Source organism: Ambystoma mexicanum, chromosome 1q (assembly GCF_040938575.1).
Source record: "Ambystoma mexicanum isolate Mex_15411 chromosome 1q, UKY_AmexF1_1, whole genome shotgun sequence".
NCBI lineage: Eukaryota > Metazoa > Chordata > Amphibia > Caudata > Ambystomatidae > Ambystoma > Ambystoma mexicanum.
In genome coordinates, this window is record NC_090922.1 from 927,413,174 (window position 1) to 927,432,721 (window position 19,548).

A 19,548-nucleotide genomic window follows, 5' to 3' on the forward strand; every position below is an offset into this window, starting at 1 on the left:
CAGGTACTGCCGTACCTGCTGACGCTGGCCAAAGCTGGACTGGCACACGCGTCCATCAAGATTCATCTTGCTGCGATCTTCCGATACACCAGAACCACGGGGCGGACGTCCTTGTGGTCTCATCGTCTGGTGAAAGAGTTCATGAAGGGACTGTTCAGATCGTTCCCGCCGGTGAAGGCTCCGGCCCCGGCGTGGGAGCTCAACGTGGTGCTGACCAAGCTCATGGGACCTCCGTTCGAGCCTCTGCACTCGGCCCCGTTGAAGTTTCTGTCGTGGAAAACAGCGTTTCTTGTGGCCATCACCTCCGCACGACGGGTGGGAGAGATCCAGGCCCTTTCCTGCAAGGCCCCGTACTTGACTTTTCACGACACGAGGGTAGTGCTCAGGACGCACCCCTCCTTCATGCCCAAGGTACCGTCGGACTTCCATCTCAACGAACCCTTGGTGTTGCCTGGGTTCTTCCCGTCGCCTTCGTCGCCGGCTGAGAGGACTTTGCACTCGCTGGATGTGGCTAGAGCGCTGAAGTTCTACGTGGACCGCACGAAGTGTTTTCGGAAGACGTCACGACTCTTTGTGAACTTTGGACCTGTCAATCAGGGGAAGGCTCTCTCGAAGGCTTCCATTTCCAGATGGCTCTCCGGCTGCATCATGTACTGTCATCGGTTGGCAAACCGACCGCTGCCTGGCCGTCCGAGAGCCCATTCCACCAGAGCGATCGCAGCTACCACGGCGTTCCTTTCTGGTGTGCCCCTGCTGGACATCTGCAGGGCTGCTACGTGGAGGTCGACGCACACCTTCACGAAATTCTACTGCGTCGATCGGGATTCCAGGGAGGAGTTCAGGGTCGGCCAAGCAGTGCTGCGCAACCTGTTCGCCTGAGGTGAGCCTGGTGAGGAGGTAAGATGCTTAATGTTGAGTTTGATGTAATGCTTAATGTTGAGCCTTTGCCACCTCCCGTGGTTGTGCATGTGTGTACTGCTATGTATTCTTTATTCATGAGCATGTGAATCCATGCCAGACCCCATGCTGGAGAAGGAACAAGTTACTTACCTGTAACTGTTGTTCTCCAGCATGGGTCTGGCATGGATTCACAAGCGAACCCTCCCGCCTACCCCTCTGCGGCTCTTCACTTGGTCATACTGCCACTTCACGTGCTTCCAAATCTGAAGATGTCTGCCAGAGGCGGTGCTTAGGTAGAGGACAGTCATTGGCTGTGGTCAGTATGACGCAGAGACCAGTGATTGGTTACTACTACGAAAGACAGATCAGAAACGAAACTGATACTGTTTTTTTTCTTTACCGAGGATTCCCAGCCTGACGACGGGGAATATTCATGAGCATGTGAATCCATGCCAGACCCATGCTGGAGAACAACAGTTACAGGTAAGTAACTTGTTCCTTCACCCTGAAGGGCCCCGGTAACCCATGTGCTTTGTGAGAAACTTGAAGGTGTCTCACCCGCTAGTCCCCAGGGATCTGTCATCCAGGTGGCCAGGACACGGCCATCGCTATTGGAGCCAGTTCCTGGGGATGGACCAGTGCGGGAGATCACCTGGATGAGGGGTCCTCAGGGAGTGGAAGTGGGGCACCGTAGGGCGAGACAAGATATCCCCTTTCCAATAACCCCTTTTCCCCATCCTTCCCGGTAAGATACCTAGGAACTCAACCCCCCCCCCTCTTTTTCTGTCGCAAACGCTTACTCGCGGACAGTTCACCGTGAGCGACAACAGACTAACACCAGAGCGTATACCTGACGTGGCCCAACACAAGGGTCAGACATTTACTGATAATTACACACACCTGACTTCCATCACACTTCCCCACACGGATAAAAGGCAGAGAACGACAGCACACTATGAGCAAGGTACTATGAGCAAGGTAAAACGCACAAGTAAGTAGAATTTCTGAGATGTCAGTTCAAATGGAGGAGAAAGGTGGCGAGACCAGAGGGCTGCAAGAAGGGAACTACCCTTGATCTTTTCGGAGAAGAACTGCGACTTTTTCAAGAGGCCTCAAGGAAAAGAAACGTAAGACCAGGAATTGCAGCTGAAGAATGGTGTAGTGTGTGTCGAAGGTACACAGGGTCCTCCTGCATTGATAGCCAAGGGGGGGGGGGGGGAGAGAAGCGATTGCTGCCGTGGTACTGTCCTTGGCTCCGACAACAAAGCATTGCTAGTGACTTCAGCACAGCCTGTGAGTCAGCAGACGGAACTGTGTTACGCTCAATGTTGCAAGCAGCAACATTGTATGAGGAAAGCATTCAATCATATGTGATTGAACTTTATGAACCGAAATAGGTACCAGGTACAGAGTGGTCCGGCGCCACGTGGGTGCTCACTCGGATGGTCTCTGTTTGGTATCCAACTGAGCGTGTGAGAATTATTGAACTGTGAAATCAGTGGTCCTGCAGAGGGTCCAGCTAAATCCTGTGCACATTACAAAGTCTTCAATAGCCTATGAACTGAAATTGGTCTGAGCTCAGCTGAGGGAGGCTAATAGTATGAAAAAGGATCTGAGCCCGGCTGAGAGAGAGCCAGGGTGAAGAGTGACTCACCCGATTTGAATATCTGGAAAGTAACTTTTTTTTGTTTTTATTTTGGTGCATCAGGCCCTCTGAATCAAGAGACTTTGAATGTAAGAGACTTGGGCACAGCAGGCCCTGATGTTCGTAAAAGGAACTGTTTTCCAGTGCCGAAGAAGCCCAAAAAGGTGCTATGCTCGAGTGAACCACCTTGTCCTGTGCTAAAAACTTGGGGGAGGGAGGCCAATGGCCCAAAGATCCTGACTTATCATTTTGTGAACATTACCCCACACTATTTGTAAGTTAGCGATAAGGATTGGCAATAATTATTTTAGTATAGGCTCTTTTTTTATTTGACGAGACTCCACTATAACTGTATTATTATTATTTGATGGTCGTAGCTTGCTCCCATCTTAGATTTAGGTTTTCACACCCTTGATGAAGTTCAATGAACACCCTTGAACTCTGGTCACTTGTCTGTCTTACTTTGATACCATGCTTTCCTTATAGCTCTCACTGGGTTTACTGTTACTCAGTATCTTCGGTGTTCATTGTTAGGGAGAATTCTCTCTTTAGGCTGAATTTCCTAACCTAGTGAGTCCCCCAGCAGCTTTGCTGGATTTCTGGAGTTTGTTTTTTCCTCCTGCCAAGAGTGAGACTCTTTTCCTCCCACTCTTGGACATGATTAATGGTATTCCTTTGACTGGTAATGTGTCTTATGGGCTATGAGGTCCTTTACTCCATAGGGTCTCATGTGTTTTTCCTATGTGTGTTACACAGCGCCCTCCGTGCAGTAACACCGGGGTGTCATAGTGACACCCCACCATAGACTCCATACCCTGGGACTGACTACTGTCTCCCAGGGCATGTAAAGTCACCATTGGCTTTACTAGTCCCAAATTATTAACAGAAACCAGTACAAACCATCATATTGTGGACATACTGGTCAGGGCAATTCGATTGCCCCGGGGTCTGTTAGTCAAGGGGGCATGTCTCCGTCCCCCCTGATCAAGTTTTGGCTGGTGGCAGTGGAAACTACTTTTTATATTCGACCGCAAATATTTTCCTATGGGATTTTCCCATTGTTCGAGGCTACCAACTTTAATTATTTAATTCTCATAGCCTCGAACATACCGCCAGTTTATTTAATTAATATTAGTTCTCCGCTTGGTTTTTTTTGCCAAGACTCGATTCGAAAATGGCGTTTGTGTTCTCTTCTGTGACTCCAACCCAAGTCGACCCTTTTGTTCCACTTTTTTGGTGGGCTTCTCCACAGAAGCCTCCAAAAGTGGTGCCACTCTGTCTGGGTACCACAGGGGGTGTGGGAGGGGGTTTAGGCACCCTGGACCGAGTTACCTTGGTAACTCAGGTCGCACTCTTGTGTGATTGGCCCAAGTGGTGAGCCGGCCGGCTCACCACTTAGCATGTTTGAGTGACAGCTAGGCTGAGTGAATGGGGGTTTTCTGCATAAAAGCAGGGCTTTGGGGACTGGAACTTCAGAAGTCGCCACAGGACCTGAGTATCCGACGAGTGAGAAGCTGAGCTGACCTACCACGACGACACCACCGGTGTAGCCCTGCAGAACCGACTCGCCACTTCCCGACGACAGAGAAGATCTCCCAGCTGGAGAGGCTTCTTCCCCTGACTGGTGGGCACAACCAGTTTTCCTTTCTTTCTTCGCACCCCAGCCCGGTTTGTGGTCGAACTGCCCGTGCCAAGCACCCCGGCGTCCGGATAGCCACTCACCACTGAACCGCGAATCACCGGACCGCTCCTTGTACCTGAGAAACTCTGCGGCTGGTTTCTTACCTGGCAGTGCAACGGACTCCTGTCTTCCTCCACGACGAGATCCTCTCTTCCCCCAGACGAAGCACCGACTTGCAAGCGCTGCCAGGAACTACTGCCCCCGCTGGAGCGTTCTCACCACATTAAGGTACCGTGTCCGCCAGGCCTCCCTTTCTAAAGATTGCTACAAGGTTATAATAACTCCTTAACCTTCTGGACTGGGCTGGCCGCCTTGACCCTCTAACTGGTCCCTTTCGGTGGTCCAACTCCTTTTTGAACTTTTACAAGACTTTTGTGCACTGCAACCGTGTGACCTTGGACACATTTCGTTTGGATCCTCTGAAAGTGGATCCGGCCTCTTGAACTCTAACTTCACGGTTTTACTTTGCCTTCCCCCCTTGTTGTGTTCTTGAAAGTGTTGGGATCTGTTTCGATTTGTTCTCTGCTTTTCTCTCCCTTTTTAAAACGAACTATTAGAGTGCCATCTACGTTAAGCGCTCACCGCTGTCTGAAAATAAGTGGGGCTTTACTTAAGACTTGTCGAATTCTTTTAAGGGAGTGTATATCTTTTAGTGACCGTGTTTTCGAATTGCTTACTATTAGTGCCTGTGTGTTTTTCTAGATGTGGTTTTAAATAAATAATTATATCTCTTTTACACCAAGCCCTGGTCAGTGTTTACTTGTTCTATTGTGTGCTCTTGACCTATTGTGAATACTCTGTATACTGCCTAACTCTTCTTGAGGGAAGTCTGACTGCTCAGCCACAGCTACCAAGTGAATCTGTGTGGTACAGACTGCTACCAAGTGGGTTTACTACCAAACACCTGTAGTCCTAAATCTTTTGCAGTGGTCCCAGAGGGAACTGCACTGGTTTCTGCCTAACCTTCGTCGTGCTTCTAAGTCCTCTCGGCTTCGCACCTTTTGACCGGCAATGCTTTCTGTGAACCGCTTCATCCCTGCTTGGTTTCCCTCTGTGTCTGGCACCTCCTGCTGCCCGTGACAGGGATGCAGCAAACATCTCCCGGCTTTCTTCGGTTCACGCAGTCTCCGTTTGCTTCTGCATTTCATGTCACACTCCGTTCTCCTCTGGTGTCCCAAACAGCATCAGAACAAGTTGGATGCAGTGGCAAGATATGTCTCTCTGGTTGCTCAGCTGTGTGCATTTTGAATGTCCCGGTCTCACTTGGTCTTCAACGACTAGAGCGCAGCGTTGGTTTGCCGTGTTCAGTCATCCTCATTACTCCATCCCTTTTCCTCGTCTCAGTACTAAAAAAGGGTGGGGATGCATAATGTTGGCTAAGAAAGCCAGGGAATTCGGTATTCACATTACAATAAGCCATAAAGGAGTATGGTATAAGTCATTGGATATTGCTAGGAGATGCCACGGAAGGGTTGTTTCAATTTAATATTCTCTTACCTCCCTGGAGTTTGTCTTCCCGCTATGTGATCCGTCCGCAGATGACCACGCCCCGGTCAGTGTCGGACGGCTTCGGCCTTTCCCTGGCCACGTAGGAGAAGCTTCCCTCCAGAGAATTTGTTTTGATGTTACTAGATTCGTCAGTGGGCTGTTGGAGGATCGAGGGGGGGGCAGGGAGTTTAAAATAAATGATGGGGTGCTGGTGTCATGGTGCAAGGGGGTAGGTATGGGGTGTAGGGTTGTCGGTCAGAAAGCCCTTCACTTGCCTGGGTGGGTGGCGGAGTTCTCCTCCCCCGAGCAACCTGTGATCCCCATCAGAGTGCTGGGAACACATCAATTTTCTGCAATTGAGAGCAGTCTGGCTGGCCTTAGTCATAGTCCCTTTCCTCCCTTCTCTTAAGGGCAGGATGGTGTTAGTCTTGACAGACCACACCATAGCCATGCCTTAACAAGCAGGGTGGTGTGGGCTCCTTGGTGTTCAGAGAAGCAATGTGGTTATGTTTCTGGGCTTTGGATAACAGCCTGACTGTGGGCTATTTGGCTGGCATGGAAAATGTACTGGTGGATGAAATTCTGGAGAAAATCCTCTCCAGTTGGGGTACTCCTCCTGCGGGATCGCTTCAATTCCAGTGTGAACCGGAAGTGCAAGTGGTTCTGCTCCAGGGATTTCCATTGTCTGGTACCTGGTTGGAGGGGGGCGGGGGGGGAACTTGACAGTCGAGTGGGACTTGGACCTGTTCTGTGTTCTCACCAATCCCTGTCCTACCATTGGTCCTCGGGACACTACGCCTGTTCGGGTCAGTGCGATCACTCTGGACAGAGTTCAGAGAACGTGGTACCCCGAGTTGCTGAACATGGCCATAGGTCCTCCTTGGTGTCGCCCACGGAGGACGGACCGCCTCTCCCACTCAGAGGGGAGCGTGCTTAATCCAAACCTCTGCAGCCTGTACTTTCATGCCTGGCTGCTGAAAGGTTGAGGTAGAAGGATTAGGATTTGTCAGAGGACTTTTGCATTGTGATCATCTCTGCCAGAAGACCCACTACCAACTCCATCTATACCTGCATGTGGTGTATGTTTTCGGATCTATGCCGGTAGAGGGGTCTGGACTCTTACTTACTCAACATCTTCTGTGTAGGACTTTCTTCGCTTTGGCCCAGACGGGCGTGCAGATCGGTACACTAAAGGGATATCTTGCGTCCATTTCGGCCTTCGAGGACCCTTTTTCACGATCCCCCACAGTCATGCAATTCCTGCAGGCTCATTGTAATATGTTTCCCCCACGCCAGCTTGTGGTTCCTACACAGCATTTAAATTTTAGCGTGAACATTTTTTTTCTTTAACTCTTTATTTAGGTTGGTGCGCACATTTATCCAGCAACAATACAACATATATACTGACGGTCGGCCCCAGTTCCCTGTATTGCGTTCAGTGCATAATATGATCTAATTGTCTAATGGGTGCTCCGAGCCCCTTCATTCCTAGTCATTAAGGTTGCGCACCCTTAAGGTGATTTTCCTGGTTGCCATCACTTCCGCTAGACTGGGGAATGAGCCCCAGGTGTTATCGGTTAAACTACTCTACTGTTTTTTTGTTTTTTTTTTCCTCCACCTCATCCTTCCAAAGCAGTGTAGCCTTTCCATCTGCTGGACCCGGTGCAGGCCCTCAGCTACTATGTCTCTCGGGCTCCAGAGACCAGGAAAGATAGCCAGCTGTTCATTGATTATGCTGTGTGGTATGACAGGAGTTGGACAAAGGGGTGGCATTTCAAACACAAGGTTTTATTCAAATAAGAAAAGGACTTATCTTTCCCAATACCTAGGTTTGCCCTACATAACTGAATTCTAACTTGGGTGCTCGTTGTCAGGGTAGTTGTCAAACTAATGAATCAGTCCGCTGTCCAAAAGTACCCTACTCTGACCCTACCACTAATCGAAGGTATTCAGCAAACAGAAAAGAAGCCAGGAGAAAGACTCCACTCTCCTGATTCAGCCTTAAGGGCTGATTTCTGATAGTCTGCAACAGTTCTGATAAGCCTTTGTAATTCCTCCCAGGGACTTCTTTGGGCTCTGGTAAATTTCCAACAATTACAATATATATTCCTGGACTTTCCTTCTCTTCTTCTCTATTGCAACCAGGGAGCTCACTCCTGTAATGTCCTTGTTTTTTTTTCTCCATGGTTTCCACTGAGGGAGACTACTCCCGTAGCAGTCTTTCTCTTACATTTATTGTGTTGAGGGAGATTACTTCTGAGACACTCTTCACTCTTGGTATCTTTCTTGTAACTACTGTGACAGGGAGGTTACTCGTGAGGTCCTCTTCACTCTTCCCAAACCCTACCTGGTCTCCCGTTGCTCCAGTTACCTTCTTTCTGATGGGGGCATGTCACTGGTTCTTCCAGGGGTGTTGGTCTTGTCGAACACTCTTCGCGTGTCTCGCTCTGCTTCCTGTTGCACCACAGGCTTCTTGGCCAGTTGGTATCGCTGTAGTTGAAGGACCCCACGGTCCACCTCTCCGAGGTCATGCCACCGTCAGCCTCTTTCCAGCTTCTGCATGGGTCAGGACTCTTGACTAGACAGTGCTCTGTCGACTGCTTCAAGTTGTCCTCACGACTGAGGACCAGCTTCTCCTACTCCCTTGTTTCCAGGTTTGAATCTCCTCGGGATCACAGGCTTCATTCCGGTTTCTCTACTCATTGGGTCCCTTCTTGGTTTTTATATCCTGTAGCGGGGTCCTCCCAAGTGGAGTGCCATCGTCCTTATTTTGTACCAATGGAGTATTCTTCATGCCTCCTTAGGGCCACCTCTTATCCGTACTGTCTAGACTTGGAAAAGGAGTAGTTTGCATCACTCCTTCAATTTTCCTTGTCTCAGAGATGACTTATTACATTGTATCTTCCTTTTCCTCCTTCTCCCGTTGGTGGTATTTAGTCTTAAGTGAGAAAAGGAAGTAACATTGCAGTAACAAACAGTAGTGCTTTCAGGTTGGTTCTCGGAGGACGTCAAGGATTTCATGGTCTCAAAGGCAAGGGGGCAGGGAGTTCCATGACGGAACGGGAGTCCTTATCCACATGAGGGGAGTCTGTCCCGTGAAGTCCCGCTTGCTGCCAACGCTAGGGGGATTGTTGCATTTTGGGCTCACCTCCTTGGCCTCCCAGGGAAGGGCTCCCCCTGGGGAGATGTGACGATCCTGTGAATCATCACAGCTGGTGCTCGTGCTAGCTGGGATGGGACCAAACTGACCCTGTCAAAATGTGGATCATTCTCTGCATCTCGGAACGCTACAATCTGGCTACCAAGGATGCCCCTGAAAGTCTCGGGGAGTGTGGGGCTCACCTGTACCAGAGCGATGGCATCTTTGCACACTTTCACTAATAATTCCTTCTTGGAGTCTGTCTGGTCAGGATGCTTGTTTTGGCAGAGCTGTCCTCGAGTTTTCTAGTTTAGGCTGTGTCCTTAATATCCTCCATGTCTACGTACTGCTTTGGAAGTCTATCAAAGAGGAGGAATCTGTGGAAGAAAGGAGTCCATTAAAAGAACAAATTACTTATCTCTGTCATTTTCTTTCGGATTAACATTCCGCCCACGGATTCCTCATCACCCTCCCCACCTTTCCCTCTTGGCGGATAGCTAGTACACCTTGGTTCTGCAGTCCCTCTGTGCCCGAGTTCTAGGGTGTCGCGGGGGGGAGGATGGAACTGAGGTTACAGGGCGCAGTGCCTCTATATATACTAGCCCCGACGTCATGGCAGAGGATACGTTTCCAAAGAACAGCTGCAGTGGGCCGGGAGATAGAAATCAAAGATGAAATATGTGGTGTACGTGGGAGGCACTTTCATTAAAACATTACTGAGAGGTAAGTAATGTGTTCTTCTATCTGATTGGTCGCCCATGTTGCTTTTAGAAGATCACCAGTAACCTTTTTTTCCTTAGATGGTCATTAGTACCCTGCTTAGTTATGACATGCTTAGGAGTTGTTATATTTATCACTAACCTAATTTCCATGCACACATTTCCAAGGCTGCAACAGTTAGGTAGGCTTATTTATAAAACTTTCATGTTTAGTAAGGAAAATTTAAATGTGTTCATCTGTTACTGAAAGTTTGAATAATGTGTAATGGACAACTGTTGCCACTCTCAACCAAATCCTGACTGTGCAGTATTGTGGAGTATACCTTTCACTTATGAAAACCATGGTTGAATGAGCTTCCAGTACCAACTTCCAGCAATTAAATTACCTGATTTGTAGCTGGAATGTGCATGTGTGGACTATTTCATTAGACTCTAGATTATGACGTTATTGCTATACAAAACACCGAACAGAACTGCCCATACTGATGCTTAATGTCTTATCCTTCCAGCTATTTTAATGATGGATGATGACACACTCGTTAGTGCATACGACATCATGTTTGCTTTCTCCGTATGGAAGGTAATGTTTTGCCACTCTCGCTAATTTTATTGTACGCATTATCTGTTCGTCTATTTGAAACCAGGCTTTCTAGTATGGTAGGTACTCTTAAAGATTGCTGTCTTAGGTGTACGAATGTGCAATCATTTTCACTGCCCAAGAGATCTGTGAATGAGCCCCAATGACCAGTGTCCCACACAGATTTTAGGAGACCTCAGGACAACATATAAACTGTGCTATTTCAAAAATTCCTTCCATACTTTAATCGTTTTTGTTTACGTTTTCCTTCTTGGAGTTAGAGAATAATTGGACACCTTCAAACGAATGTATACAAAAACATGAAGTAGCATTTCCAAGTAAAAACCAAGAATTCCGAAAAGTATTTTTAATGATTTGATTGTTTTCCACAATGACATTTGTTGTATAAACCTTGCGGTTCCATTAAATCCACCCTAGCCACATAATAACGCTCTGACAAATGTTAGAACGTTGCAACCGAATAACTCTCTCCATTTACTTTTTAACTAACTATAACTACAGGTATCCTACCTACATCAAGCTTTCAATTTAATTTAAAAACAAATGCATCTATACACACATTATTAAATGACAGTGTATTGTTTCATCATTGTACACACGGAAATTGAACAAGACTAGCAATGTGCCGAAATCTGGAGAGCACGTAGCTTTGGCACATAATAGAGCTACTTGACACACAGATTTTGGCCAATTGGGAATACTACTTTGGCCGCTACAAAGTCTTTCATAAAATATAATCTAGCTCTAATGTGTCCAATATGAGACAGCTGGAAGGTCCTTGGGCCATATTCCAACAGACCACATGACTTCAGCTCTCAGGTGCCCACACTGGATTGCAGTGGAGAATGGGTCCCTTTCTGTCTGGCCCACTGAGCTTAATGCCATTCGGGCTCTAAATACCTGGCCAGGTGAATGCATCGCTACTTTCCTATCCAGATACTGAAATCTACAACAAATACAAGAAAGCCTGAAAAATAGTGCTATTCATGAAAGACCACTCTGGCTATATGTCAGGTGTGCGGGTTCCCCTTTACAGAACTAAAATGACAAGGATGCCTGGAGGCAGTGAGCAAGACTTCTACATCTATGTAGAGACTCCCAAAAATGTTTTATTTTGGTGGTTTAATATTTCATGAAACAGGCCCAGTGCGGTGGTTTGTTCTGGGATGTTTGTACTTGTTATGTCAAAGCAAATTTACATTATACTTCAATATCCGGATGAATTTAACTATTCTCCTGCCTTTAACATTGTTGATGGAGAAGGTGGCGTGTCTTACCACTAGCAGCTTTGGTTATTCCTACATAGAACATGAGTATGCAGAAAAGGGTGGCAATGAACTTGACTTCTTGCTGAGTAAAAAGTTAAAGTATACATCCAAGTCAGCAGGACTGGAAGCCACTGGAGATTCAGTGGGCAGGTTCACTGGTTCACTGAAGAACATGTACTTTTCACCCTCGGTGACCCAGGTCAGTGCTGTGCTTGTGTGACCCTCCTGGCCCTGTTTTTGCACCAAATTCAACTTTGAGGTCCCCCCAGGGCCACGTTCAGTTCTGTTGCTTCCCTGACACGCTCGTTCTTTTTATTCCCTCCCCACCCACCTCCCAGCCCTCCCGTGATTGGCTTCTTCACTGGTCATTACTTACCTTCCTAGGGCAGCCCCCTGCGGCTAAGGGTCCCCAGGCAAAGGGCGGCTCCTCTAGTGGCGGCTCCAGCTTGTCTGTAGGTGTCCGCAGGGGAAGCCAGTTCCAGCCGTCAACTAGCAGTGGCTTGTAAGATAGGAGTGGCCCGGGTTACTTGTAGAACCTCACCCCACCCTGCACACCTGTCCATCCAGCAGACTCTTAAACTTAGGTGTGTTTTCTCCTGTTTTTAAAATTGCATTGTGGCAAGTAGTGCCGTTCTGCGAGTGCTCCTAGCAAAGCACTCATCTAGCAAACCTTCTACCACTATCTAAGAACCCTGTGTCTTGTCCAATTGTCATCTCTATCTCTCTCTCTCTCTCTCGAGATGCTTCCTGTCCTTCCTCAAGACTCTTTTGCGACCTCTGCGACTCACTCTCGCTCTCTATTCTCCCCTCTTGCCTGACTCACTCCGCAGGGAACACTCTGGATGTTCAGATCCCTTCAGACCTTCCCCTTTTGATCCCTCTCACCACTCCATTCTCCTGGAGTGATCACTTTCTCCTTTCCTCCTATCTCACACTCTCTACCCCTCCGGCCAAGCCAACTCAAGCACTGCCACCTACCTCTCGGTCATCCGACCCATGAACCGTGTGTCAGTAGAGGCTTTCGCCGCCACTTTCTACCCCCCGGTCACCCCTTGGCTGACTCGCACCCTGACACAGCCCATCCCATGCTCCACTCTGCTATATCTGATACTCTCGATGTGCTTGCCCCTGTCATGAGTATCCGCTTGAAGCCCAAAGCCAAGTGCAACTCTTGGTACGACTCCGACCTCGTATTTATATTTAGTTTATTTATATGGCGCGCCTGGCCCATGGGCATCTGGGCGCATTTCTTGCAGAGTTACGATAACGATAACGAAAAAACATATAACATCATGGTACAAGTATTGTGAGTGCATAGGCCCAAGGTACATATATTACATTACATATATTCTGCAGGTCCATTTGTCTGTGATGTTTTACAGAGGGAGTTTCTGCGTGTGTGGCATTTACACAAAGTAATAAGTTGCAATAGTATAGTAGAGATTGAAACATCGGGACAAGATTGCGTAGGTATTGTGAGAGATTTAGAGTTTTACATTAAGCGGACGAGGAGGCTAGGCCCTGCTCAGTGAGCCATAGTTTGGCTTTGTTCTTGAAAATGAGGTAAGGGAGTTCAGTTCTGAGTGGGTTAGGAAGTGTGTTCCAGAGTTTGGAGGTTAGGACTGGGAAGCAGGATCCCCCGGCTTTCTGGAGTTTGAATCTGGGTATGGCCGGTGAGTGGGCTTGTACAGAGCTGAGTGGTCGGGTGGCAGTGTGTGCTGTGAGGTGGTTGGCTAGGTAATCAGGAGCTTGGTTAGCTAGACTGAGTAAGTGCAAGAGTTTTTTGCGAGATTCTGAGTGCGACCGGGAGCCAGTGCAGACTCTGTCTTGTGTTGGAAAAGCGAGAATTTCTGGGAATATTGAGGGCTGCTCTGATGGCGTTATTCTGAGTTACTTGTAGTTTATTAATGTTTTTAAGACTTGTCCCCAAGTACAGGGCAATGCAATAGTCAATTTTGGTCATGATGAGGGTTCTTGTGAGAATGATACAGTTTGGGGCAGTGAGGAACGGTCTGCAAGCTGTTAAAAGTTTGCATGTGTATGCAGACGCTGAGACCACCGCATTGACTTGTCTTGTCAGCGAGAGGATCGACTCCAGGTAGAAGCCGAGGGTTTTGGTGTCATTGGATGCCTTGATGGTATTACCGTCAATGCTAAAAGCTTTAAAGGCGGGGTGCAGTTTGTGTTTGAGATGGGAGCCTAAGATAAGTAGCTCAGTCTTATCGTTTAAGCAAAGACCGTGGTGTGTCGTCACCCTTAAACGCAAGTGCAAGCAAGGCATAAAATAACAAGTGTCGCATAGCAATTAGCTATGCAATTCTGTAGTTTTGCTAATCAAATGAACACTTGTGTAGCAACGTCAGCTATTTAAGTTGGCCTCTTCAATGAACACACAGCTTGCCCTGCATTCCTCTCCTGGCATCTGTGTTCTCGTCACCCTCTTTTCTCTGTTCACTTCAAGTGCTAATGGAAGGATTGTGCAGCAGTAATCCTCTCCTCCACTTTTAAGTGCCAAATACATGTGAAGGGATGCAAGAATTTTTTTTTTCCCCAAATAATTGCAAACCAGAAGTAATTGGGGTGATACTTGTATTACACTTTTTATATCATGTCTGGCAAAGACAAGTATGTGTCAACTTTATATCTTTTAAAAAGATAGTCATGCAATTCCATTCCTAAAATGTAGGTTGTTAAATAATACATAATTACAGTATTGAGACTGTAAAACCTTGCATCAATCCATGCTTTACAGTCAAGTTTAGGTTAGGTTAGTGTATCTGAATGTCTGAATGTATCAAAGTGAGCTAATTGCTTACGCCAAGTAGTGATCAATAGTTCCATCCAGTCTGTAGATCTAGTGAAATACCAAACACTGTACTTAGCCCCTCGAGCTCGCTTTGCTTTATGATTGTATTATATATTATCACCTACAGGAGACATCTGGCCAAACTGTTTTCAGAGCCTTTTTTATCATATCTATTTATTTGTGTCCATTCATGCAGCTAACCATTTACATTTTACAGACGCTCATCTATGGCTCGCAAAGTCTTTTCGCCCACTCAGACGAGTAGATTTTGTGAAAGGCGAGGAGCATTTACAAGTCATGTTTGAAACTTTTATTTAACATCTACTTTGCAGTAAATGTCAGTTTCACTGTGCATGGCTAGACTCTTGGTGGCAGCAGTGTGCCAAACATAGTGGGTTTGTAGTGACATGCACCATTTTACAGAAATCGCATTATACTTTTGTTGTCCTCTATTGCTATGGGTAGAGTGCATTTCGAGGGGATTGGGTCCTCCGACGTATTCCATATCTATGACATGTAATCACCAAAGCTGTGCTGCTTCGGGAACTTTTTTCGGTGTCTGCGTCCTGCGTCGATGCGCCGTCGTCGAGGACCTCCTCCGACGTCCATCATCCGATGTGATAAGTAGGACGCACGACGCCCGTAGCCTCAGTTCCTTTTTTTCCGCGAACGAGTTGCTTCGTGTTTCTCGGTTAAACGCCTCGACTCTTTGGAGTTCTGTTCTTCTCGGTTCTTCGAACCTGTTCATTTTGTGAAAATCCTTCGTGTGAAGATGTCTTCTACTTCGTCTTCAACCCCGCGTCCGGGCTTCAAGAAGTGCGGGGAATGTGGGTCCAAGATGTCGGTGACGGACTCGCACGACGCCTGCCTCTGGTGCCTCGGGGAGGCCCACGACACGGATGACTGTATCGACTGCCAGTCGCTCACGTCCAAAGCCTTACGCGAACGTAAGAAGTTGTCGGTAGGTCGGGTGTCCAAGCCCCGGAAGTCGAAGTCTGCGGGGCTTTCGACAGATGATTCGAGGGGTGACTCTCCGCGTCATCGTCGGAAGTCTCGTGGGTCTCCTTCTAGGAGTCGGTCTCGCCACTCCTCAGCCTCTTCGAGGCATTCTCGGAAGCGCCGACACTGGTCGTCTTCCAGGTCCTCTTCGGAGGACTCTGCCTGGCACGTCGCTTACCCCACCAGCCGTGCGACGCCGGAGGAATGGGCTTCCTTTGGGAAGAAAATGCTGGCGATTCTTGAGTCGCAGGGTACTAAGCTGTCCGCGCCCCCGAGTGGGGTCGGCCGTGAGAGGTCGAGAGACACCGCTCGCAAGAGTGGTCGGCACGAGTCACGGGAGAGGTCCCGTTCGGACAAGGAGACTCGTTCTCGACGTACCCTTTCCAGGTCCCGGTCCTCGACGCGTTTGAGACCGTGTGCACCTGTGAGGTCTTCGAGGAAGACATCGACGTCTGAGGCGTCGAGGGCGTCGACAGGCTTCTCAAAGCTCCGGCTCCGAGGAAGTCGTCGAAGCCGTCGACGCTCAGGTCGTCGAGGGACACGCTCGGGGCTCCGGCTTCGAGGGCTGCGTCGACGCCGCCGATGCTGGCGGCGCTGCATCTGACGTCGACGCCGATTTCCTCGACGCCGATCATCTCGGCGCCGATGCCGGTTCTCTCGACGCCGGCGCCGATTCGCTCGATGCCATCGACGCCTTTCGTGTCGGAGGTACCCCGTGGCACGGGAGAACCCCCTAGGAAGGCTCTGGTTAAGAGCAAGCACTCTCGGGTGCCTTCTTTTCGCCACCTGGAGTATATTTCAGAGGCGGATGAGGATTCTGATGGCCTGGTTCCTAGTCAGGTTCCAGATGAAATTGTCTCGGGCCATAGTCAGTTTGACGATTTGAGGGTGTCACTGCATGATGCCAGTGGACTGGACACCTCTCCGGAGGTGGCGTTTTGTAGGCCTGAGCCTGGCTCTCATGCCGATTCCTCGTACCGGCGCCTTATGGCTAGGGTTTCTGAGTACTAGGGATGGTCTGCCCCCCCAGGGGAGTTTGTGCAGGATGATCTGAAGGACATCCTTGATGTTGGTCCCCCAACTGACCCGGTACTGCCGTTCCATACGGCTTTACAGAGAAGGGTGGCGGCGGCTTGGACTGCTTCGGAGAGTCTCCCGGCGGTGGGCAGATCCTTGTCGCGAAAATACCGTCCAGCCAGTAGCGACCCCTGCTACTTGACCAGGCACCCCACTCCGGAGAGTTTGGTGGTGCAGGCGGCCCCGGCAAAGCAGGCGTCGTACCCTACCATCCCTCCTGATAGGGACGACAAACGTTTTGATGGCTGAGCGAAGATAGTGTTTTCTTCTGGTGGTATGGCGCTTCAGGCGGCCAACTCCATTTGTGCCTTGTCTCGTTTCACGCACACTCTGTGGAATTGTGTTGCGTTAGCTGCTGAACATATTCCTGAAGGGGACGAACGGGATGGTTTCCTTGCTATGTTCCAGGATGGTAAGGTTGCCATGTGCGAGTACGTTCAGTCGGGTTTGGATTTAGCTGAATGCGTCAGTAGGTCCATGGCGGCGAGCACCGTGATACGCAGGTTTGCGTGGTTGCGGAAGTCGGGGTTTGCTCCTGATGTGCAGTCCCGGCTCCTCAACATGCCCTTTGACGGTGAACATCTTTTTGGCAGCAAGGCTGACGAGAGCCTTGAGAGGTTGCAGACCTCAAAAGCTGCAGCGAAGTCGTTGGGCGCTGCAGTTCGCCAACCTCCGCCTTTTCGTCCTAGGGGACAGCAGTGGAGGGGTGGTTCCTTTTGCTATTACTCGTCCTTCAGTAAAGCGAGAGGAGCTGGCAGTCAGAGGCCAACGCAGGGGTACCAGAGGTGGACGACAGGGCAGTTGCCTCTTTGCCCTCCGGTAACGCCGCAGCCGCTCCCACTCAGTCATGAGGCCATGTCCCATGGTTCGCCGGTTGGGGGAAGGCTGGCGCAGCATCTTGTAGAGTGGCAAGCCATTACTTCAGATGTGTGGGTTCTGGAGATCATAACCCACGGCTACTGTCTTCCCTTTCGGCACAGGCCTTGCAACAATCCACCGGGGAACCTCTCTTTGCAGAGTCCGGATCCGCTCCTTGCGCAGGACATTCAGGCCCTGCTGGAGAAAGGAGCCATAGAACTGGTGCCTGTAGCGGAGAGGAACAAGGGATGGTATTCCCCTTATTTTTTTAATTCCAAGAAAGACGGGGGATTGAGACCCATCATGGACTTGCGCGGTTTGAACAAACTCCTCAGGAAGGACAAGTTCAAGATGGTTACTCTCTCTCAAGTCCTGCAGGCCCTTCAGCTTCAGGACTGGTTGGTGTCACTCGACCTCAAGGATGCTTACTTCCATGTGCCGATCCATCCCAAGCACAAGAAGTACCTGAGGTTCGCGGTTGGCGACTCGCACTTTCAGTTTCGGCTCCTGCCGTTCGGATTGACCTCCGCCCCGAGGGTTTTCACCAAGCTCATGGTGTTGGTGGCAGGGCATCTCAGGCAAGGGGGGGGATTCACGTCTACCCCTACCTGGACGATTGGTTGATCAGGGGGAGCTCTCCCGAGCAAGTCCTGGATCATCTATCCGTCACCTGCCACTCCCTTCACAGGCTGGGCTTCTCCCTCAATTTAAAGAAGTCCCATTTGACGCCAACACAGCGGCTCCAGTACATCGGAGCAGTGCTCGACACTTCCCTGGGGCAGTGTTTTCCTCCCCAGGTGAGGGCTCTTCACATTCAGCAGATGGTGCCCAAGTTTCAGCATGCCCAGACGCTCCCGGCGTTTGTGTTCTTGAGGTTTCTCGGCCTCATGGCATCCTGCATTCTTCTGGTGCCAGAGGATGAGATCTTTGCAGTGGGCGCTCAAGACACAATGGTCGCAGTCCTCCGGTAGGATGTCGGACTCGGTTAGGATGCCGCCCTCGGTCGCCCGGGACCTTCTGTGGTGGGCCGTCGAAGGAAACTTGATGAAGGGGGCTCCATTTTGGCTTCCCTGGCCGGAGGTGACGATCGTGACGGATGCATCCCTCACGGGATGGGGAGCTCATGCCAACGGGCTGACAGTCAGCGGTCGTTGGTCTCCGTCAGAGTCCAGACTCCATATCAATCTGTTGGAGCTGAGGGCCGTCAGGCTAGCCCTGAAGGCTTTTCTGCCGACTGTGTGAGGAAAGAATGTCCTGATCCTGACGGACAACACAGTGGCCATGCACTACCTCAACAAAAAGGGGGGGGCAGGGTCACTTCCTCTGAGTAGGGAGGCAATGCAGTTTGAGTTCTGGGCCATCCAGCAGGAAGTTTCGATCTCGGCAGTTCATCTGGCCGGAGACGAAAACGTGACGGCGGACGCTCTGAGCAGGCAGTGCGCGATCTCTCACGAGTGGGAGTTGGCTCAGGAGATTCTCCTGGAGATCTTCGCCCTTTGGGGGACCCCTCAAGTGGATCTCTTCGCCTCCAGTGTCAACCGGAAGTGCGAAAGGTTTTGCTCGCGGGAATTTCCTCCAAAAGGAGCCTTAGGAGACGCGTTCCTGGTGGAGTGGTCATTCCCGCTGCTGTACGCGTTTCCTCCAGTCCCCGTCATCCCGCAAGTGCTGCGGAGGTTACGGAAGTTCGGTTCCCGGATGATCCTCATTGCTCCGGCGTGGGCTCGGAGGACGTGGTACCCGGACCTTCTCGACTTGTCCATCTGCCCTCCACGTCGTCTTCCCTACCGAGACGATCTGCTCTCACGGGAGGGGGTCAGGTTCTCCATCCAGAGGTCAGATCCCTCAACCTTCACGCTTGGCTTCTGAAAGGTTGAGGTATAAGGATTGGGACCTCCCTGAAGACGTGATGGAAGTGTTGCTTTCGGCCCGAAGGCCAGCAACAAAGTCTCTGTACCGTTGCCGTAAGTTCTGCGACTGGTGCAGATTTCAGAATGTGGATCCTTTTGCATGTGACATTCCCATGGTTCTGTCCTTTCTACTTTCTTTGGCCCACAGGGGCTTGCAAGTGGGTACCATTAAAGTTTACCTGGCGGCGCTGTCCATCTTTAAGCGCTCGTCTGAAGAGTGTTAATCCCTTTAATTTCACAGTTTCTGAAAGGGCTTAGTAATGTGTTCCCTCCGTCCCCTTTCCTGGTGCCCGGTTGGGATTTAAAACTTGTTCTTAGGTTTCTTATGGGTGCTCCGTTTGAGCCTTTACATTCTTGCCCTTTAAGGCTGTAAACTCTGAAAACTGTGTTTTTAGTTGCGGTTACTTCCACTCGCAGAGTGAGTTACAGGCACTTTCAGTTAAGCCACCCTTCACTGTATTTC

The 19,548-nt window shown here is 49.6% G+C and overlaps 1 protein-coding gene across 5 annotated transcripts in view; it reads left to right on the plus strand.

Moving 5' to 3' along the window:
- Nucleotides 1–19,548, plus strand: part of EXTL2 (exostosin like glycosyltransferase 2) — a 159,500-nt gene that overhangs the window by 132,205 nt on the left and 7,747 nt on the right. For all 5 annotated transcript variants that reach the window (XM_069641568.1, XM_069641569.1, XM_069641571.1 and 2 more), the window contains one exon: nucleotides 10,082–10,152. In XM_069641568.1, coding sequence (XP_069497669.1) covers nucleotides 10,082–10,152 — 71 coding nt within the window. The remainder of the gene's footprint in view (nucleotides 1–10,081; nucleotides 10,153–19,548) is intronic.